We start from the raw sequence: 23,694 nt of genomic DNA, 5'->3' as shown, positions 1-23,694 counted from the left end.
GATTGCTGTTTTTAGCATTCTAATGGGACTGGTAATGTAGACCATGACAAACTCTTTCGCCTTGTACAGAACTGTAGAACCAGTGAACACCACCTGCACCTAATTCAAAACTAATCTGTGGAAACTATAGGGGTAATTTTGACCACAGAAAATGGGTGGATTGGCGTTGGTTAATATTAGAAGTTTCAAACCCAACATCAACCTGCCCACTTCCGGGTTGAATGGAGGCAGGACGAGGGGAGGGTCAGTGAACCTGCTCCCAGGAGGTGGATTGGCTGTCTAAGTATTATAAAGAGGCTGCATACCTCATATTTAACCTATCTTCCAAGTTTAACCCTGGCTGGCCAGGTTTCCCAGGCGTCGGGAAACCCGGCAGCTGGAGGGAGGCAAGGAATGATTGGTGGAAAAGCTAAGTGCCTTTACAGCACTGCTTGTGGGCCAATAGGAGTAGGAGTGCTTCCCCCTCCCCCGGCCCCCCAACCATACCTACTTCACTGACCATTGGACCCCCCCACCCCAGGGATCGGGAACCATTCCACCCCACCCAAGATCCAGAAGCCCCCACAAACGCTCCCACTAACCCAGCTGCAGACTGCCTACCTGCTCCTGAGCAGCGGCCTCCTCCAGAGCATTCCCCACCCGACCAACAGGGAACCAAGCCTGTCAGTCAGGCTGGCTTTCGGGCGCGGAACCTGCTAAAACAAAAAGATGCACAAACTCCACAGCTCGCAAAGCTCCTTCTCCCCCTGCATCGCTCATGGAACCCGCCCCAGCCAACCTCTGGAACAGGCTCCCTAGGGAGATGCTAGAAGCAGTTAGTATTGATTCAAATGAGATAGATTTCTTTCACAAATTAACACTCTGGGTTACAGTATATGGTACCTGTAGCATGCTTGGAAGGAACTGGTGACTTCACACCTATGGTTCCCAAAGCTCTCCAAAACTGGAATTTTCCTCACCTCATGTCTGGGTTTGTTGTAGACTAATTGATAGAGACTGATTGCTGTGATTAGTCAACAAGTCTATTATCAATACATCAGGTAACTGCCAGGATGGTAGAAGGTGAACTAGTTGGACCATCGTCTTTTTTCATGTAGTAATTCTTAATAGTGTGCACCAGTAACAACCCGGTTCTTGTTAATCACCATGGAGTAATGGTTTTTTAATGCATCAATCTTTTTGCGGCTTTTTTTAGGGTGTTGGTTTATTGACACAATGAGAATGTTAAGATATTTGCATTTATCAAAGTGCACTAATCTCTGCGAATGGATAGATATTGATGATTGTACTGATTGACCTTTTTCTAGGAGTTGGCAGGCAGAGTCGGTGGACAGTGGTTGCAGCAATAGTGCCCAGCTTAGTCCACAGTACCCTGTGGTGGAGCAGCTAAGTGGTGTGGATGGAAATGGCAGCCAGCTGCATGAGTTTGCAGAACAAGTGAGCCAGTTTGCTGCCATCAAAATGAGAGTTCCACGAATGAAGGTAGGCATCCTGCTTAGACCACGAATGATCTTCGTCATTCTGGCCCACATCTGCTATTCTGCTTTTGAGATAGTCCAATTGTGTCCACTTAGAATCAACACATCATTCACGGCAACACAACAGTGTAATGCAGAGACTTTAGTGCCTTTATCAGCCAATTATGATAGAGGAATGGTTTGGCATATTCTAGTCTTCCATAGTATTTGTGGTGAACTCTAAATAGAATAGTTATTGTAAGTAATACCTTAGATCGTTGCTCAGGAATGTTCTCGCGTGCTTCCCTTACCATGAATTATTTGGAAGTGCAACAAATAGTCAGTTAATCTGTTTAGATAGTGTTGGTTGAGGAAAGAAAAAGCTCTGTCGTTCTCCCACATCCAGTCGCGAATGATGGTGGACAACCAGGCAACTACCAGCTGAAGGAGGCTCCATGAACAGCCCCATCCTCAACCATGCACTTGCCCAGAATTGCCCAGCACTTGGTGTGAGCAGATCCTAGCGGTAGCACAGGTACACCAACACTTAGCTGCTCCTCTATCCAAGCTATTTCAGTACAGCTATAACAGTGGCATCTACCTAATGATATGGAAAATTGCCACTGTGTGCTACCCATAAAAAAACTGGTTAAATCTAATCTGACCAATTACTGCCCTATCAGCTTCCTCCCTATCATCTTTGAAGTGATGGAAGGAGCCATCAAGCAATGCCTACTTGCCAAAATACCTGATCACAGATGCTCCGTTCAGGTTGTACCAGAACCAATCCTCTTTAGACCTCATCAAAGCCTTGATCCAGAAACAGACGCAAGAGCTGAATGCCAGAGGAGAGGTGAGAAAGCTGCGCTCGCCATCAAGGCAGCATTCGACCCAAGTATGGCACCATGGAGTTCCAGAAAAACTCTGGTCATTAGAGGTCAAAGGGAAAACCCTCCAATGGCTGGGGTCATGCATGATGCAAAGGAAGATGGTTGTGGTTGTTGGAAGTCAGTCATTACAGCCTAAGATATCACAGACTTCCTTAGGAAAGCATCCACTGACCAATCACCGTCAAATAGTTCATTAATAACCATCCCTCTGTCGGAAGATCACTAGTGGGGCTGTTTGTTGACGATAACCATCCCTCCGTCAGAAGGTCACCAGTGGAGCTGTTTGTTGACAATAACCATCCCTTCGTCAGAAGATCACCAGTGGGGCTGTTTGTTGACAATAACCATCCCTCCGTCAGAAGATCACCAGTGGGGCTGTTTGTTGACAATAACCATCCCTCCGTCAGAAGGTCACCAGTGGAGCTGTTTGTTGACAATAACCATCCCTCCGTCGGAAGATCACCAGTGCGGCTGTTTGTTGACAATTCCATTCATTCATGACTCCTCTGGTAATGAAGCAGCTCATGCAATCTACAACAGGACCTGACAAGTGGTGGGTAAATTCACACCATGGAAGAGCTGGGTATTCTCTTGAACAAGAGAAATCCCAGCCACTTCACATTGACCTTCAGTGGCAGTACCATTGTCGAGGATCCCCCTCGCACCTTCACCATCAACATCCCGGGAGTCACCATTGAACAGAGCTGAACTGGACCAGTCAAATCTCATGGCTACAAGAGCAGGGCAAATGCTGGATCTCTGTGAAGACTGGCTCACTTTCTGAACCCTCAAAGCTGCTTCACCAACTACAAGGCTCAGTTCAGGAGTGTGATGGAATACTCACCACTCACCTGGATGGGAACAACCATAACAACCTCCAAAGAGTCTACACCATCCAGAACAGAGCAGAGCCATTCACTTGATTGGTGTCCCTGCCACTGGACTTGATATCCACTACCGGTGCGCTATGGCTGAAGTATGTACGATCTACAGGATACACTGAAGCAATTCAGGAAGTTTCTTTCAACAGGACCTCCCTCCCCTGTGAACTCTACCACCAGGAAGAACAAGAGCAGCAGTGTTGTTGAAACACCATCCGTTCCAAATCCCCCTCCAAGTCACTCACGTTAGGCAGTTGGGACCTTGCCTTAACACCTCATCTGGAAAACAGCACCTCCAGCAAAGCAGCATTCCTCCAATACTGCACTGGAGCAGTTTAGATTCTGTGCTCCAAGTCCTGGAGTAGAACTAGAACTCCTATTCATCTGGTCCGAGAGATGCGAGAGGAAAGGATTGCCCACTGTGAAATTTTGCTACCAAAAGATGTTGCTATTTAAAAATGTTGTTTGTAGCAAGGTTATATATACCCAGGTCCCTGAAATCTCACCCGGCACTCTTTTTATACATGTTTGAGAGCAATAATTTTTCTATAAATCAGACAGTCCATAAACACGGCAGCAGATACTGGCGTTCGGTGTCAGGAATGGGAGGAGTTGTTGTCTTTATTCACAAGATGTGTTAAGTGCATTTGAATGTACCACAGCTCCAATCTACATTGTTTATTATGTCGTTCTTCTAGTTAACTGGAGGAATGTTTGATGAGATATGTGCAGGAAATGACTGTAAGCAAAGCTTTTTGGCTCCACTCTTGATACTGGTTTTATGAGGACAGAGACTTCAAATGCGTTTAGGCCTTTGTGGAAAGAGGGCAGTTTAGTTCCTATTATAGATAGCTGCACCGCACATAGTACTACCCATTGACCTCTGAGTCACACTGGTTCTAAGCTGAAGTGCATAATATTGGAACTGGCTGTATCAGCTGTGGGGAGGGGCAGGGTTACGATCATGAGCAGCAAAATGAAATCAAGAAGAGATTGTGCCCGAATTTTCAGTTGGAGGGTCCCCGCGAGCGGATGCCTCTGACCAGTAAAAAATCTACGAACTTGCCTTCTGCCTCGGGATCCATGGAGACTTGCGCTCCCGGGCCTCTGTGCGTAGACATCCATCGGGTCTATGCATAGAGGCCGGCCCAACCAAAGAAAGAAGGGGATTCCCATTCATGCTTATTGGGATTCCGTACTTATGTACACTTGACATAACAAATAAAAAAAACATTACCTATTAAAAAATTAATTAAAATACAATATAATTAAACATTTCAAACAAATTACATTTTTTGAAAAATAAATTTAAATGTTTTAAAAGGGCTACAAATAAACTTAACTTTATATGTGTTTTAATGTTTAAATGAATGAAAAAATATTTTTATATTTTTTGAAACTCATATGCCGGTAAAAGCAGCAGACGTAAGAATTTCAAATGCATTCGCTGGGCAGAAGGTGGGCAAATAGCCCAACTTTTCTCCCACGGATGCCCTTTTCCCAAAATTGCAGATGATTGCAAGTTCCGGGTTTTAGCGCATACGTAAACCCGGAACTTGTGCAGTCCCTACGGGCGCGTGTGCACCTAGTACGTGTCCATAGGGGCCGCAAATTATGGCCCAATATGTTCTTTGCCACTGCTGATGTTGAATAGGGTAAAAGTGCGTAGAGATGACTGGATTGTTATTGGTTACAGGTTGACAAAGAGACCAACACTGAAGAACCTTTTCCTGAAGAGGTTATGATTCGACCGAAGGAAAGGAGCAGTCGTCGGTCGCGTGGTTCTCCTTTTGTCCGTAGTAGTACCATTGTCCGCTCACAGACCTTTTCCCCGGGAGCACGGAGTCAGTATGTCTGTAGGGTGAGTAGGAGTGCAACACCTGCTGTAATAATAAAACATCGCGATCCATCCATCGTCTGCATCTTGAACGGAGATCCTTCCATTTTAGTTATTATGGGAGATTAAGGGATGTTGTCACAATTAGGGTTGTCAAACCTCCAGGATTGCCCTGGAGTCTCCAGGAAGTAAATATTAATCTCCAGAACACTGCTGTGAGCAACCCCAGGAGAAAAATCATAGGGGCTTTCAAAATGCTTTTACCATTATCTTTAAACACTTTTGTTTATTAGTTCTAAAAATATTGGAGATGGGTTAAAAAAAAAAGAAGCTGTTTGACAATCAAGAACCATCCAGTCGGGTCTGTTCACTATCCAATTGGTGTGGCAAGATGAGGATGGGATGTGTGGGATAACCAATAGTGGGAGCGGGGCAGTTCGAGATGGAGGTCATGTGATGAAACCTCCAGGAATACATTGGCAACCCGAGTCACAATGGGTTGCATGCAGAGGAAAGTACACTGACGCAATCAGTGGTGTTGTCATGTCTGGTGTTAGAAATTCATTCAATCTCTTCAGTAAAAGCCTAAATATGGAGGCCACATTGGAAAAGTTGGCATTTGATAGTTGGGCTAATCACTGCTATGCTGCTGGGGTGGCCAAATCTCCAGAGATCGCTACTCCAGGAATTCAAGCTCGACTGCAAACTGCTCAGTAACGATAAAACGGGATTAATTTTAACCTAAGCTGCTGTTTTACACTCCACCCGTTGGACAGTAGAAGCAGGCACTCGATCCAATCCTGTGCGTTTCCTGCCGGGCAAGTTAGCTTAAAATTACTTCCTCCAATCTCTTCAAACCAACAGCATGTTAGCCCCTCTCTCTATTTAGATCACAAATACTGAACACAACTTTGTGTTTGTCTCTGGTTATTTATTTTTCCTCTTGCTTTTAGAGAATGTTGTGCTCATTAACGCAACGGATGTTGGTGCTGGTGGAATGGAAGACTTTTTCCACCACTGCCAGCAATGCCTGTATAGCCAGCAAAGACAGTTTGCCAGCTGTCCCAACAGTCTGGGTGGATTTGAACACAAGTTCCAGTTGATTCTAAGGTTGCAGAGATAGGGAGGGGTGAGGCCCTGGAGGGATTTGAAAACCAGGATGAGAATTTAAAAATCGAGGCGTTGGCAGCAATGCTCCCACTTTTAAATGTGGGTGCATGGTTCCTTTAGGGGATCTCTGCAGCCCATTCAAACATTGTAAAAGCCGGTCCCAGGCTGCACAGGACCAGCAGGCAGCTGTACAGCCGCACGGCTTAGAGGGAATGTTGGTCGCCCAACCGGGAGCCAATGTAGGTCAGTGAGCACAGGGGTGATGGGTGAACAGGACTGGTGCGAGTTAGGATACGGGCTGCAGAGTTTTGGTTGAGCTTAATTTTATGGAGGGTGGAAGGTGGGAGGCATGCCAGGAGAGCATGGGAATAGTCTAATCTTTAGGTAATAAAGGCCTGGATGAAGGTTTCAGCAGCGGATGAGCTGAGACGGGCAATGTTACGGAAGTGGAAGTAGGTGGTCTTGGTGATGGAGCAGATATGTGGGTCTCCAATTGTCCTGGTTAACCCTTGCCACTGGATAAAGGCCTAGCTCTGTCATGCCCGTGTGGTGGCTGATGTGCAACAGTCACCACATGTTAAAAAATCCACGCACAGGCATCTTCCACCCCCTCAACTGGAGTTCAGGACTGGAATATCGGGTCCTTCGTTGAAACATCTGTGAACCCATGTGGAAGCAAGTCATCCTCGTTCGAGGGACCACCTATGATGATGAGCTATGTGGTCGGAAGCTCATCTCGGGGTCAACTATGACACCAAGGTTGTAAATGGTCTGGTTCAGCCTCAGAAAGTGGCCAGGGAGAGGGATGGAGTCGGTGGCTAGGGAACAGAGTTTGTGGCGGGGACCAAAGACAATGGCTTCGATCTTCCCAATCTTTAGTTGGAGGAAATCTTTGCTCATTCAATAATGGATGTCAGACAAGAACTGAGATCAGAGGCAGTGGAGGGGTCGAGAAAGGTGGTGGTGAGGTAGAGCAGGATGTTATCAGCGTACATGTGGAAACTGATGTTGTAATTTCGGATGATATAAAAGGTAATTTGAGCTTCCAAAGATGGTTTGGTGTTCAAGTAACTGGGATATTCAGATTACAAACTTTCAGAAAGAGATGGCAGCTGTTTTAGATCTAAAAATTCTGAATTTGTAGAAAAAATAGCTCTAATGAAAACGTCACATTACTTGCCACATACTGCCGAGTAGGAAGCCACATATCTGACCAGTTAACCGTGCCGGAGAGTCCCAAAAATTTGCACTTATATATCGCCTTTAATGTAGTAAAACCACCTAAGGCCCTTCACAGGAGTGTAATCAGACAGAAATTGACACAGCCAAAGAAGGAGACATTTGGACAGGTACCCAAAGCTTGGTCAACTAGGTAGATTTTAAAGACTGTTTTAAAGGAGAGCAAGGCGGAGAGATATAGGGAGGGAATTCTAGAGCTTGGAGCCTAGATGGCTGAAGGCACGGCTCCCAATGCTGGGGCGAATGAAGTGGGGGATTCACGAGAACCCGGAAATGGAGGTGCGCCGAGGTCTCTGAGCATTGTGGGGCTGGGGGATGTTACAGAGATAAGGAGGGGCGAGGCCATGGAGGGATTTGAACGCTCATGTTTTAATTATGTAGAGTCTGGGCATGCACTGGTAGGGAACTCTTAAATAAATAATCTCATAATCTATTAAAAACAACGTCCTTCAAGAAATATGGATGTACGACTTCACTTTGACTCTACTGATTCCCACATTAGTTGATGCCCACGCTGCAACAATTTAATTGTAGCATGGACATCAGTGAGCATCCAGATCTGAATGCCTGTATAAAATTCTTAACTATCACCGGAATGCAGCTTGTGTGAAGATTGCAGCTATGTTCTGGAAAATACGATCAAAATCTCGATTATAATTAAAAATGAACCTGTGCTGAGTGATCGTGAAATGAAATTGTGCAGAAACGAATAACTTTCCCTTTGTGTTCCTTATTACAGCTGTACCGAAGTGACAGCGACAGTTCAACACTTCCAAAAAGATCCCCATTTATCCGGAATGCGATGGAGAGACGCACTCTGCGTTACAAACAGGTTAGCACCTTGGCCAATTCGGGGGCAAATGACCCTTGCGGGGCAGAATCAGAGCATTTATATTAGTTCATACATACTTGCATTATACATGTGTAGGTAAACCTGAACAAGAATCAGTGGTGCGGGGGCTCGAAGTGGAAGGCAATCTTTCCTAACTCTCCTCCTTCTCAACCCACCTCCCTGATCATGAGGCTTGGGACATTTTATCTCGGGCCACATTTGACACTTGACTCCCACCTGATGCCGGGGGGGGGAGGGGGGGCAGTCAGTGCCGGCAGGCAGGAGTCAAAATTAACTGCGGGATGGGGGGTGTCAGGCCACTGGCGAGAACCCATGGATATGATCCCTGGCAAAGTAAGTAAAGAGGGGCTGGGGGAATTGGTAAGTTTTGCGATAAAGGGCGGGGCGGGAAAGCCAGGGGCAGGGGAGACTCGAGGTATCCTTGTGGGGCAAAGACAGCAGTGACCAGGTTGTTGACTGCCATCTGCTTTTGCTGGCACGCTCAAGACTGTGCAGCCTTTAGTCGCGCCTGAACTTAAAATGGCGTGCCGTCCCGCTGATGTCATCAGGATGCAACTTTGCCACTTAAATCAGGTCCTCATCTCGTTCCTCTGGGGTTGGCAGGCCCCCATGCCTGATTTAAGCCAAATTAAAGGGGGGCGGGGTGGAGGGACTCGGCTCTTAACCCCCTAACCTGATCAATGCCACCAGGTGCGATATGGAAGATTTCACTTTTCACAAGTCAGATACTCCTGACGTATGCTCTCTATTTAAATGTATATGAGAATTTATAAACAGGTTTAAGTTTGTGCTATCTATAGTGGTTTGTACAGGTACATGTTGGGGATCATGGATGCCAGAAGGTGTTCATGAGTGGTTCGATCTTTGCGTCCTTGTGATTTACTTTGCTGAAATCGGCGGTCAAGAAATATTGGTTGCCATTTTTCTTGCACTTTGGCCATTTTTCTGCTCCAGGCACACTTAAGAGGAAATTCCATTTAAAGCAAATGCAACTGGATTGCCATAGCAACGTGAATGTACGCTGCTGAAAGATAGAGGGGGGTAAAAAGCGGGGGAGGGGGGTTGCGGCACTGATTAAAGAAACTATTACAGCGGTGAGGAGGGATGATATGTTAGAGGGATCATCAACTGAGGCCATATGGGTCGAATTGAAAAATAAAAAAGGGGCGATCACACTGCTGGGAGTGTATTATAGACCCCCAAACAGTGGGAGAGAGATAGAGGAGCAAATATGTAGGCAAATTGCTGTGAAGTCCAAAAACCATAGGGTAGTAATAGTAGGGGATTTTAACTATTCAAATATTGATTGGGACAAATATAGTGTGAAGGGTATAGAGGGTGCGGAATTCTTGAAATACATTCAAGAGAACTTTTTAAGTCAGTATGTAGCAAGCCCAACACGAGAGGGGGCGGTCTTGGATTTAGTTTTGGGGAATGAAGCTGGACATGTTGAAGGGATATTAATGGGGGAGCATTTGGGTGCCCGTGACCATAATTCAGTCAGATTCAAGTTGGTTATGGATAAGGACAAGAATAGGCCTGGAATAAAAGTTCTGAATTGGGGAAGAGTTAATTTTACTAAGTTAAGGAGTGATTTGGCTACAGCGGACTGGAAACAGCTACTTGTGGGTAAATCAGTGTCGGAACAGTGGGAGGCATTCAAGGAGAAGATCCGGAAGGCTCAGGCCAAACATGTGCCCTTGAAGAAAAAGGCTGGGAAAAATAATTCCAGAGCCCCCTGGATGTCTCGGGACTTACAGGAGAGGATTAAGAAAAAAAGGGATGCTTATGTCACATACCAACGGCTGTATACTTTAGAATCTTTAGAGGAATATAGGAAGTTAAAGGGAAAAATTAAAAAGGATATTACGAATGCTAAGAGAGAACACGAGAAATTCTTGGGCAGTAAAATTAAGGAAAACCCCAAGGTGTTCTATAAATATATTAAGAGTAAGAGGGTAACTAAAGAAAGGGTAGGGCCTATTAGAGACCATGAGGGTAATCTTTGTGTGGAGGCAGAAGATGTTGGGAGGGTTCTTAACGAATACTTTGCATCTGTTTTCACAAAGGAAAGGGGCAATGCAGATACTGCTGTCGAGGAGGAGTGTGATATTCTGCATGAAATAAATATAGTGAGAGAGGAAGTATTAAGGGGTTTAGCAGCTTTGAAAGTAGATAAGTTCCCAGGCCCAGATGAAATGCATCCCAGGCTGTTAAGAGAAGTAAAAGAGGAAATAGCAGAGGCCTTCACCATCATTTTCCAGTCCTGTTTGGATCTGGGCATGGTGCCGGAGGATTGGAGGACTGCTAATGTAGTACCCTTGTTTAAGAAGGGAGAAAGGGATAGGCCGAGTAATTACAGGCCTGTCAGCCTAACCTCAGTGGTGGGAAAATTATTGGAAAAAATCCTGAAAGACAGGATAAATCTGCATTTGGAAAGGCAAGGATTAATTAGGGACAGTCAGCACTGATTTGTTAAGGGAAGATCGTGTTTGACTAACCTGATTGAATTTTTTGAGGCGGTAACCAAGAGGGTCGATGAGGGTAGTGCGTACGATGTAGTATATATGGACGTTAGCAAGGTTTTTGATAAGATCCCACATGGTAGACTGGTCATGAAGGTTAAAGCCCGTGGGATCCAGAGCAAAGTGGCAAGTTGGATCCAAAATTGGCTTGGCGGTAGGAAGCAAAGGGTAATGATTAATGGGTGTTTTTGTGACTGGAAGGATGTTTCCAGTGGGGTTCCGCAGGGCTCAGTACTGGGTCCCTTGCTTTTTGTGGTACATATCAACGATTTAGATTTGAATACAGGTTGATCGTCCAAAATCCGGAGTTCCAAAATTCGGAATGTTGCGGAATCCGGATACCGGGCCAATCGTGGCAGGGTCGTCCGGAAACCGGAAAATGTTCCATAATACGGACTCCAGCGGCCCGACCTCGCCCCGGCCCGATCTCCCCCTGGCCCTTAGCGGCCCGATCTCGCCCCGGCCCTCGGTGGCCCGACCTCCCCCCGGCCCGGCCCGACCTCCCCCCGGCCCTCAGCGACCCGATCTCGCCCCGGCCCTCGGTGGTCTGACCTGCTCCCGGCCCGGCCTCGCCCCGGCCCTCGGCGGCCCGGCCCAGCCCTCGGCAGCCCAACCCCTCGGCGGCCCGACCTCCCCCCTGCCCGACCCGGCCCCGGCCCCCCCCTTCGCCCCTTACCTTGGCTGCCCGACCCCACCTACCTCGGCCAGGCAAAGACGTTCCAAAATCCGGAAATACCCGGAATCTGGAACAGCCTCGGTCCCAAGGTTTCCAGATTTCGGACGCTCAACCTGTATAGGGTGTATGATTAAGAAGTTTGCAGACGACACTAAAATTGTCTGTGTCGTTGATAATGAAGAGGAAAGTCATGGGCTGCAGGAGGATATCAATCTACTGGTCAGGTGGGCACAGCAGTGGCAAATGGAAATTAATGCACTTGGGGAGGGCTAATAAGGAAAGAGTATACACATTAAGCGGTAGGCCACTTAATAGTGTAGATGAACAAAGGAACCTTGGAGTGCTTGTCCACAGATCCCTGAAAGTAGTAGGCCAGGTGGAAAAGGTGGTTAAGAAGGCATACGGAATGCTTGCCTTTATTGGCCGAGGCATAGAATATAAGAGCAGGGAGGTTATGCTTAAATTGTATAATACTCTGGTCAGGCCACAGCTGGAGTACTGCCGTATTATAGGAAGGACGTAATTGCACTGGAGAGGGTGCAGAGGAGATTTACTAGGATGCTGCCTGGAATGGAGAATCTTAGTTATGAGGACAGATTGGATAGGCTGGGTTTGTTCTCATTGGAACAGACGAGGTTGAGAGGAGACCTCATTGAGGTGTATAAAATATTGAGGGGCCTGGACATAGAGGACAGTAAGGGTCTATTTCCATTGGTGGAGTGGTCTATTATGAGGGGGCATAGTTTTAAGGTGGTTGGTGGAAGGTTCAGAATGGATTTGAGGGGGGGGGGGCCGCCTTTTCGCAGAGGTTTGTGGGGATCTGGAACTCGCTGCCTGGAAGAGTGGTGGATGGGCACTTGAAGTGCAGTAACCTGCAGGGTTACGGACCTAGAGTTGGTAATTGGGATTAGACTGGATAACCTTTTGTTGGATGGCGCAGATATAAGTAAGTACTGCAGGGAATAGAATATGGCCAGGGTGATCTCCTGGACTAGTTTCGATCGTCTGGATGGGTTGGAGAGGAATTTTCCCAGATTTTTTTCTCCCTAAATTGGCCTGGGTTTTTATCTGGTTTTTGCCTCTCCCAGGAGATCACATGGCTTCGGTTGTGGTGGAGTGTAGAATGTTTCAGTATAAGGGGAGGCGGACTGGTTGGGCTGGGTGCTCTTTGCCTTTCTGTCATTGTTCATAGATTTATATGTAACTTTTAGGGCTGCTGACCAAGGGCCGACGCGGACACGATGGGCCGAAATGGTCGTCTCCTGCGCTGTAAATTTCTATGTTTCTATGTATATGTTTCTAAGCCTGGATTGAGTTTCCCAAACATTTGCAACCCCGATTGAGAGTGATTTTTGCGCAGTTGGAAATTTTGCAACTATTGTCTGTCCAATCCTTGTTTAAACGATTTAATACGTGGGTTTGGATACTGGCTTAAAATCCCTCTCCATCTCCCTCTCTGCCAATCTCCATTTTTGAACTGAGCTTTAGATTATTTTGAGCCTGGCTGTGAACAGCTAAGTAGAAGCAGATTTTTAATTGACAGCCTCACCAGCCTGTTCACTTCATACACCAATATCACAGCAGAATTCAGCCCTATGTTTTCAAAGTGACCACAAGCAGCTGTAAGTACTTGACTTCTGACTGATGGGGTAAAGATAGCTCCGTATGCTCATTGCTGCAAAGACTTGTATTTATATAGCAGCTTAGCAATTCCCTCCACTTCTTTCACAGTACCTCATGTGCAATGCACTTTGAAATGCAGCGACTGTTATGTAGGTAAATTCAACAACAACAACAACTTGTGTATATATATAGCGCCTTTAATGTAGTAAAATGTCCCAAGGCACTTTACAGGAGCATTATAAAACAAAATTTGCCAAAGAGCCGCATAAGGAGATATTCATAGAATCATAGAATGATTACAGCACGGAAGAAGGCCATTTGGCCTGTCGAGCCCATGCCGACTCTCAGCTCTTCCCCCTCCCCCGCCCTTTCCCCACAGCCCTGCAAATGTTTTTCCTTCAGTACTTATCCAGATCCTTTTGAAAAGATAAAATTGAGTCTGCCTCCACCAACCTTTCAGGCAGTGCATTCCAGATCGTAACCACTCGCTGTGTTAAAAAGCTTTTTCTTACGTCACCTTTGGTTTTTTTGCCAATCACCTTAAATCTGTGTCCTCTGGTTCTCGACCCTTCTGCCAATGGGAACAGTTTCTCTCTATTTACTCTGTCCGGACCTCTCATGATTTTGAACACCTCAATCCAATCTCCTCTCAACCTTCTCTGCTCCAAGGAGAACAACCCCAGCTTCTCCAGTCAATCCACGTAACTGAAGTCCCTCATCCCATTCTCGTAAATCTTTTCTGCACCCTCTCTAAGGCCTTCACATCCTTCCTTAAAGTGTGGTGCCCAGAATTGGACACAATACTCTAGTTGGGGCCGAACCAGTGTTTTATACAGGTTCATCATAATTTCCACACTTTTGTACTCTATACCTCTATTCATGAGCCCAAGATCCTGTAAGTCTTTTTAACTGTCTTCCCAACCTGCCCTGTCACCTTCACCGATTTATGCACACATACCCCGTTCGTGCACCCCTTTCAGGATTGTACCATTTAGTTTATATGTCCTCTCCCCAATCTTTCTACCAAAATGCATCACTTCACACTTTTCTGCGATAAACTTCATCAGCCCATTTCACCAGCCTGTCTGTCTTCCTGAAGTCTATCACTCTCCTCCTCACTGTTCACTATACTTCCAAGTTTTGTGTCATCTGCAAATTTTGAAATTGTGCCCTGTACACCCACATCCAAGTCTTTAATATATATCAAGAAAAGCCGTGGTCCTAGAACTGACCCCTGGGGAACACCACCTTTTTTGAACAATGGTGTAACATTTGCAGTTCTCCAGTCCTCTGGCACCACCTCTGTATCTATGGGGAATTGGAATATTATGGCCAGTACCTCTGTGATGTCTGCCCTCAATTCCCTCCACATCCTAGGATACATCCCATCCGCTCCTGATGATTTATCTACTTTCTATTACCTTTTCTTTATCAATTTCTATCCTATCAAGTGTCTCCACTAACTTTTCCTTCATTATGTCTATGGCAGCATCCTCTTCCTTGGTGAAGACAGATGCAAAGTACTCATTTAGTACCTCAGCCATACCCTGTGCCTCCATGCATAGGTCTCCTTTTTGGTCCCTAATCGGCCCCTCCCCTCCTCTTACTACCCGTTTACTATTTATAGGCCTATAGAAGACTTTTGGATTACCTTTTATGTTGGCTGCCATTCTATTCTCAGACCCTCTCTTTGCTGGGGCAGATGACCAAATGCTTGGTCAAAGGGATAGATTTTAAGGAGCATCTTAAAGAAGGAAAGAGAGGTGGAGAAGTTTAGGGAGGGAATTCCAGAGTTTTGGGCCTTGGCAGCTGAAGGCACAGCCACCAATGGTAGTGATTAAAATCGGTGAAGCTTAAGAGGCCAGTATTAGTGGAGTGCAGATATCTCGGCGGGTTGTGAGGCTGGAGGAGATTACAGAGATAGGGAGGGGCGAGACCACGGAGGGATTTGAAGACGAGGATGAGAATTTAAAAACTGAGGCAAGCATTTTGCGCACAGCACAATCTCGCAAACAGTAATGAGGAGAATGACCAATTATTCTGCTTTTGGTGTTGGGTGAGGGATGAATGTTTGTCAGAGAGCTCTTCTCTCCTTCACGTTTTTCCATGGGAATTTTGACATCCACCTGAACCACTGGCATAGGCATAGAAAGAAAATCCCATTTTTTCCTCCTCGCCTGTCCTGGTTAATTATTTTTCTGTTTATTTTCATCTTTCATTCTGTGTCTTTTATTTCCTTTAATATCATCATCATCATCATCATCATCATCATTATAGGCTGTCCCTCAAAGCGAGGATGACTTGCTTCCACGCCAAAAAGGGATGAATTCACAGGTGTTTCAATGAAGGACCTAATATTCCAGATCCCGAACTGCATATCGAAGGGTGGAAGATGCCTGTGCTTGGATTTTTTTAACACCAGCCACCCAAACGGGCTTGACAGAGCTAGGTCTTGGACCAGTGGCAAGGATTACCCAAGACTAACGAGACCAGCTCTGCTGCACAGACCTAGCGCGCGCACACATCGCAGTGTGGGCTGGCCCGTGCTGCCTCTGGGCCCTCGCCTCTTCTGAGCCCCAAACTCACGTCTCTCCTGGGCCCCAAACTCACGCCTCTCCTGGGCCCCGGTCACTTCCCTCTACGGACTCTTGCCGCTCCTTCGCCCCTCCTGCTGTGCCTGCCCGCACTACAATCAGCGACCTGGCTTCGCAACCGTCACCTTCCTGCAGCAGCACGCGCTGCTCCCTGCAGTGGCATGCTGCTGTACGCTGTTCCCTCCAATGGCCCCAGCCTGCTGATGGTCTTGCAGGCCGGGATTGTGCTGATTTCCTTCCTCTAATATAAAGGAATGAAAAAAGCTGCTTACAAGATTTTCTCTGTGATATTCTCATCTGTCAGAAACCCACAAGCCTGATGGAGACATTTTATGTATCTCAGGGTTAATTTCTGCGTGCTTTGGGGTGGGATGATTCTGAACTAAAGGGAAACTGCATTCCCGAGGAGTGCAGGTGTTGATGGTCTATACCAGTGACATTCAGATCTCCCGATCTGCCAATCTGGGAGCTTGCTTTCCCCGCTGAGAGAACAGACTTTTGTTTTAAAAAATAATTAAATGTGAAATTTCCACAGCAGACTCTCCTCTCTCATCAATCAGTAACTGCAAAATCTAATTTCATGGACATTCACTTGTCCATTTTATATGCCAGACACTGGATTGCCTTTTGATGTTTTTATTAACATATAATCCTGATCCTGAGCGTAACCTTTGGACCAAAGCTGATTTATGGCTAGTCTCTCTGTCTGTGGGTTAGTGCTGTTTAAAGACCGGCAGATCAAAAATGAAGTGCTTTTGAAGTGTAGTCACAGTTGTAATGTAGGGAAACGCGGCAGCCAATTTGCACACAGCAAGGTTCCACAAACAGCAATGAAATAATGACAAGGTAATCTGTTTTTAAATAATATTGGTAAAGGGATATATATTGGCCAGGTCACCGGGAGCTCACTTACTCCATCAAATCGTGCCATAGGAACTTTTACATCCACCTGAGAGGGGGGCGAAGTCTCGTTTTAATATCTCATCCGAAAAACAGCGCCTCTGACAGTGCAGCACTCCATTAGTACTGCACTGATATATCTGTTAATTTAAAGCAGATACTATTTTTCAGTATTAGGAATTAATATTAGCTTGAAATTGTTTATTTTGGATTTATTTGAATAATCTAATTTGGTCCATTCTGGAATATTAAAAAAACATGCAGTGGCACATGCAGAAGGGCAAAAGATTAATTTCCATAGGCACAAATACTCTCCAAGTTGGCTGCTATAGTTTTTATATTTGTGAGCGGTGTTTGTAAACAGCACATCCCCTAAAACCCATCAAGAGGAGGAGCAGGGAGAGGACACATACCAACACACAAAGATGGGCAGGAAAAGACTAGTTGGTCTATCAAGCCTGCCTCACATGAAGACTGTAGCTTCCTGACAAGACACTTCCTGTCCCCCCTCCCCCCTTCCTCCCAACAGCCATGCAAAAAAAGACAAATTCTATGGCAAATGAAGAACCGCTTAACATCTAACCTGTTCCCACTGTTTTATCATTTAAATGCATGTCCCCTCGCCCTCCCCAGTCTGTCGCAATGAAATAATCTGTCAATAGGCACACAACCCTGTGATTATTTTATATACCTCTATCAGGTATCCTAAGTCTCCACTGTTCTAAAGTAAGTAGACCCAGCTATTTAAGGTGGCTATCATTCTTGTAGCTCTCTTCTGAATATTTTCAAGGCTACTATATCACCCACCCTGGGAACAGAATTGGGCGCAGTGCTCCAGGTGCTGTCTAACTAACGGCCTGTATAAGGACAGAATGGTGTCCTTTGATTTGTACTGAATGGTTCTCTTAACACAGCCCAGTACCCTGTTTGCTTTGGGAGCCCATGTTCCTTGGCAGTGTGAGCAGCTTCATCCAATCTGAATCTTAAGGTTACTGAAACCTTAAAACAAAGCGAAACACTCATCTGTACTAGCCGTTAGTGAAATGCCAGTCGTTTGAAGCAGAGTTAAAACCAATTGTTGTACAGATGCGGGTTATCTTTAACTTGGAAGCTGTTTCAAGAGTTGTAACTTAGATCTAAAAAATGCTCAAGTTAAGAATAGGAATTCAATTCTTGGAAAATTCTACTGGAAAATGTGATTCCATGTGAAAGAAAATATATGGAGATTTGGGCCAAGCGGAATAATTTGTTATTCGTGTTTTTTTTTGGCAGCCATCCTTCAAAACTCCACTGGTTGAACATCCTACACGGACTTCCCTGGACTTGGAGCTGGATCTCCAGGCATCTAGGACTAGGCAGCGGCGACTGGACGAGGAGCTGAATGCACTACGAGAGCTGAAACAACGGCTGGAGGAGAGCAGGGTTCGGGGGCAGGCTGACTTGCCTCAATGGATTCTAAGAGACGAGCGATTCCGCAATCTGTTGAAGGAAGCAGAGAGACAGGTGTGGAGAAAGTATTTTGTCAACGGAGTGAGCCAAGTTTAACATGATATTTCAAGCCAGTCATAGACTGCAGTGAGTGAGTAATGTGGGAGCTGTATAACGATGAAGCATTAACTTTTCTCTTTTCCCCTTTCTGTCATTTTCTGTTTTTATTTCAGGTTTCCAGCATTTGCAGGTTTTTTGGTTGCTTTTCTATTCAAACTGTTTAACTTGCCAGGAGTAAGAGGATATCATTTTGGGCTTTTATGAAAAGCTTAAAAAAAAGACCCCACAGAAACATTGCCCACGCTACCACAACACAAATCGCTAAAAGAAATTAGAAGAACAAACACTCACTCACTTTTGTAGTGCCTTTACCTCCCTTTGCGCCGCTAGCTATGCTGGACTGCTCTGATTTTGGAAGCGGCCATTGTGGGCGCACTTTCGGACGGACGGATCGGGCAAAAATCAGAACTCCTGCTGGTGTCGCAACGAGAAGCGTTGCACACTCGGTGCAGTTCTACCCAGCAATGCTGCTCAGCACCGCTGCAAAACCCAACCGGAGGATCACGATGGGGCGCAGGTGACCTCATCGCTGTCTTTCACGTTGTTCCGGGGCGAAACCCAGAGCGCAAAGGACTGGAAAATCCACCTCAAGAGTATCAAATATTGCTCCTTGTTATCTCAATGCTGTGTTGATCAAGACATAGAGATAAATAATGCTGCTGAAAGTCTCTACTGTAACAGTTGTGAACATGATCGCGTTTAAAAATTGAGACCAATTGTACATTAAGAAACAGATGCCATTTCAAATTTTTTATCAATCTAGCTGGACATTTTTTTTCTTTCCTGGATTTATCGTCCAGTGAGGGACATGCAGTCTTGGTTTTCTTCATTTGTGATCCTCAATTCTGAGACTTTTGAGCCCCTTACTAGGGAAGAGCAGCTAGGTGGTTTCCCGTTTCTTTCCTCAGGATTTTTATCTTCGGAATACCTTCTTCTAGGTGGGCTGCTATTGGCTAAAGAGCCCCACCCACCCTTTACAATAGGGGTTGGGCCCAAGTACTCCAGGCCGCAGTTCCAATCTCCACTCATCAGGGCTGTCTTGAGCAGGGCTTGAACCCGTCACCTTCTGACTCGGGCGGGAATGCTGCCACTGAGCCAAAGGCTCGCTGTCCAAATATTGTAGCTGGAATCAAAACGGATTCGATTTCAAATAAAACTTAGTACAAAGACTGATAAATAGGTAACGCACAATGCGTTTCCTTGCAGTGAGATAAATGCCGTCTCTTTTGAAACAATTTGCAGACAAAGCAAACAAAGTCGGAACAGCGCCAAGAACAAGCAGCTGAGAAAATGTTGAAGAAAGCAGCTAAGGAACTGTATCAACTGCGAGGGCAAAGCCAAAAAGAACCTTTGCAGGTTCAGTCATTCAGGTAAAGAAAGACTTGCATTTACATATCACATGCTCAAAGATCTCATAAAATGAATAACTTTGTGTTATGTCTCAAATAAAGCAATGTGACTGAGTACTGTAGACTTGAGTAAGTGTGACCTTAGTCTCCTTATTCTGATTCCAGCATGCTGCCACAGCATGGGAGGCCTGCTTATGTGCAGTGCTCTCAAGGGATGCTGGGATCCCTTGGGACTTCAACAAATGCGCCCTCTGGTGGCGGTAGAATGCTGGTTACAAGATGTTGCATACATAACACTTTGCATTGTAGTGACTTTGTTATGTGGACAAATGCAGCAGCTATTTTTCCTGCACCTTGTCACCACAAACAGACAGATCCTGAACTGCAATGATTTTGTTCTTGGTGATCAGAACATAAGAATATAAGAAATAGGAGTAGGCCATACAGCCCCTCGAGCCTGCTCCGCCATTCAATAAGATCATGGCTGATCATCGACCTCAACTCCACTTTCCCGCCCGATCTCCATATCCCTTGATTCCCCTAGACTCCAAAAATCTATCTCTCTCAGCCTTGATTTTATTCAGATAATTTTGGCTGAGGTTTGGTAACGAGGGGGACACACAGCAAAACAACTACTTACTCGTCCTCAAATAGAGACATGGGATATTTAATGAACCACAGGAAAATAGAGCCTCGGTTTAACATCTCATCCAAAGATGGTACCATCAACAATATAGCTTTTCCCTAATGTTGCACTGGGGTGGAGTGTCGGCTTATATTTTGTGCTCAAGTCTTTGGAGTGGTGCTTGAACCCCCGACCTTCTGACTCAGAGGCGAGAGTGCTACCAATTGAGCTAAGCTGACATCTTTGATAATTGAATAAAAACACCTCACAAAAATGACATCTTAAACATGAGTCACTTGTCCCTTGTGTGTCTATTTCTTATGTGTCACAATGTTTAAAGTGGCAAAGCCCATTTAATTCATTGATATGATTTTAAAGTGAACCTTTATACTATCAGTGGCTTCAGGAAATTCTGCACTCACTTGGCTGATTTTTTTTTGAGAGTCTCCCTCACTCTCTAACACTGCTACCGTAAAAATGCTGTAGTATTACTGTAACGACAACAACTTGCATTTATATAGCACCTTTAACGTAGTAAAACATCTGAAGACGCTTCTCGGGAATGTAATCAAACAACAAATTAACATCGAATCACATAAGGAGAGGATAGGGGTATGGTAGCATAGTGGTTATGTTACTGGACTAATAATCCGGAGAGTTCAAATCCCACCACGGCAGCTGGGGAATTTAAATTCAATTAATTAATTCATCTGAAATCTGAAATAAAAAGCTACTGTCAGTAATGGTGACCATAAAAACTACCAGATTGTCATAAAAACCCATTTGGTTCACTAATGTCCTTTAGGGAAGGAACTCTGCTGCCCTTACCTGGTCTGGCCTATATGTAACTCCAGACCCACAGCAATGTGGTTGACTCTTATCTGCCCTCGGCCACTCAGTTGTAATCAAGAAGGCGGCTCAGTGCCAACTTCTCCAGGGCAATTAGAGATGGGCAATTAATACTGGCCTTGCCAGCAACTCCCACACCCCGTGAATGAATTAAAAGAAAATTAGGGCAGATGGCCAAAGGAACATTTTAAAAGAGGAGAGGCAGAGAGGCGGAAATGTTTAAAGCATACACTGTAATACTACTAAAACATGTACTTCTTCGAAATAAAGCTCCTGTTGTTCCTCCTCATTTTCTTCTCCTAGCCTGTGTTCACTATTCTGACTTTTTGTTTACATTATTTCTTGATTATTTTAATTTTACAATCTAAACCTATTTGTTTTCTGCGGTATCCATTCTGGAGAAGTCTGCATACCACTTCCTATGGTAAGTCATAGAATCTTACTGCGCAGAAGGCTATTCGCCCAGCTGCCTGTGTTGGCTCTTTGAAAGAGTTATTCAATGATTCTCATTCCTCCGCTGTTTCCCCATTGCCCTGCAACTGTTTCCTTTTCAAGAATATATCTAATTCCCTTTTGAAAGTTACAACTGAATCTGCTTCCACCACCCTTTCAGGCAGTGCATTCCAGATCACCATAACTCGCTGCGTAAAGTAAATTATCCACATCTCCCCTCTGGTCTTTTGCCAATTGTCTTAAATCTGTGTCCTCTGGTTACCAACCCTCCTGCCAGTGGATATGAGCTAAAAATTGTCTTTAACACGCTGGACCTGAAATCGAATCTCATTGCCTTTGTGTTGGGGGAGTGATCAATTTAAACTGTCTCGATACATTCATGATTTCAGCATGCAGTCACTAGTCAGTGCCAACACTTATACTCAGCTTGCCTGGTGACAGTTTTTTTTGTTTAAATGTATGTGTTCTAATCTCTATTCTTCTTTGAGGCTTGTTCCTTTTAACCCCCTGTCCTCAAGTTCTTGGCTCATAGTCTTGGTCAAATCATCTGATTAGATTGCCAGCTCAAATGTTCTCTTTCTGAGGTGATGTTGAGTATAGAGCTGGTGCTGCACTCCTAGTGAGGAGCCACATTCATGCCTGTGTCCTAACTCGCACCAAGCCCCGCTCACCCATCACCCCTGTGCTCGCTGACCTACATTGGCTTCTGGTTAAGTAACGCCTTGATTTCAAAATTCTCATCCTTATTTTCAAATCCCTCCATGGCCTCACCCCTCCCTATCACTGTAATCTCCTCCAGCCTCACAACCCCCCCCCCCCCCGAGATGTCTGCACTCCTTTAATTCTGCCTTCCTGAACACCCCTGATTATAATTGTTTCACCATTGGTGGCTGTGCCTTCTGTTGCCTAGGCCCCAAGCTCTGTTGCCTAAACCTCTCCACCTCTCTACCTCTCTTTCCTCCTTCAAGATGCTCCTTAAAACATACCTCTTTGACCAAGCTTTTGGTCACCGGTGCTAATTTCTACTTACGCGGTTCGGTGTCAAATTTTTATCGCATAATACTCCTGTGAAGTGCCTTGGGACATTTCACTACGTTTAAAGGCGCTATATAAATACAAGTTGTTGTTGAGTGATGCCAAAGCTGACACCCACAGATTCCCACATTGCACCACCTGTGAGTGCAGAATTGTGGAAACAGCCCTTGTATTGCGAGTAGTTCCGTGATTCGCCCAGTCTCGCACTTTGAAAAGTGACCTGTTTTGTTTTATTATAGAGAGAAGATGGCATTTTTCACCCGAGCGCGAATCAACATACCTCCTCTGCCAGCGGACGACGTATGACACTTTACTATATTTTAAATATGAAGTATTTATCGGTCTCAATTTTATTCATGTGAAGTTACTAGAAAAACCAGTAAGTGATTTTATTAAACACTTTTGCAAGGGTTATTCCTATACACTTTTTGTAAAAAGAAAAAAAGAAAAAAAAAGCCTATATACTTATATATTATAAATATATATATATATCTTTAAATATATATATATTTTATAATTCTAGAATTGCAGCAAGGTGTGGTTTATCCTTGTTGTGAATTTAACATCTCTGAAGGAATGGTATTATATAAAAGATCAAACTAAGCTGTTGTATATCTGTTCAGTGTCTGTGTAATCTGATGTATGTGAGCTTAAAAGGCTGGAAGATGGAAACAAGGCCAGCTTAATCATATCCACTGTAATATAGGTTTCTTATTTAAAAATTATTTTCCTTGAAGGAAAAGTCTCAGTTTTAGGTGTATTTTAAGACTATAAAGTTCTGCAGTATTTTGGGTGCACTGGAATGAAATCTTAAGCTGGCTTTGTTTCTGTTACCTGATGTGAAAATACTATGCGCTGATTATTAATGTTACCTTAATATGTTTCAAGCCGCACGTATAACATTAGCGTTTTATAATACTCTGTGCCTTTACACTATATTGTAACATTGTATTCTTTACCACATCTGTGTATTGTATAAAAAATTTCAGTAGTAACATCTTTCAATATTTTTACTATTAAAATAAAAAAACCTTTATCAGTGAATGTGGAGAGCCTGCAGTGAGTTTTAATTCCAGAAACCAGCTCGTGTATGAAAGTGACTGACTAGAGAAGAAATTCAGCAGCTTTCAACATGCAATGATTAGTGATCCGTGATCATTAACGGGCATTGTGCACGTGTCAGTAGTTATTTGGCATGATATTTGCCGCCTTTCACTACCATCACTACCTGCCATGGTAAATTGTAGAAT

The 23,694-nt window shown here is 44.8% G+C and overlaps 1 protein-coding gene across 2 annotated transcripts in view; it reads left to right on the top strand.

Annotated features, from left to right (window-relative positions):
• wwc3 (WWC family member 3) overlaps positions 1-23,481 on the top strand; it is a 252,076-nt gene extending 228,595 nt beyond the window's left edge. For both annotated transcript variants that reach the window (XM_070893996.1, XM_070893995.1), the window contains exons 18-23: positions 1,308-1,482; positions 4,925-5,089; positions 8,154-8,246; positions 17,858-18,088; positions 19,376-19,503; positions 22,684-23,481. In XM_070893996.1, the coding sequence (XP_070750097.1) occupies positions 1,308-1,482; positions 4,925-5,089; positions 8,154-8,246; positions 17,858-18,088; positions 19,376-19,503; positions 22,684-22,750 (859 nt within the window). In that variant the 3' untranslated portion in view covers positions 22,751-23,481. The remainder of the gene's footprint in view (positions 1-1,307; positions 1,483-4,924; positions 5,090-8,153; positions 8,247-17,857; positions 18,089-19,375; positions 19,504-22,683) is intronic.
• Positions 23,482-23,694: the final 213 nt, after the last annotated feature.

This window comes from Pristiophorus japonicus, chromosome 11 (genome assembly GCF_044704955.1).
Source record: "Pristiophorus japonicus isolate sPriJap1 chromosome 11, sPriJap1.hap1, whole genome shotgun sequence".
NCBI classification, from domain to species: Eukaryota; Metazoa; Chordata; class Chondrichthyes; family Pristiophoridae; genus Pristiophorus; species Pristiophorus japonicus.
This window is presented reverse-complemented; position numbering and strand designations above follow the sequence as displayed.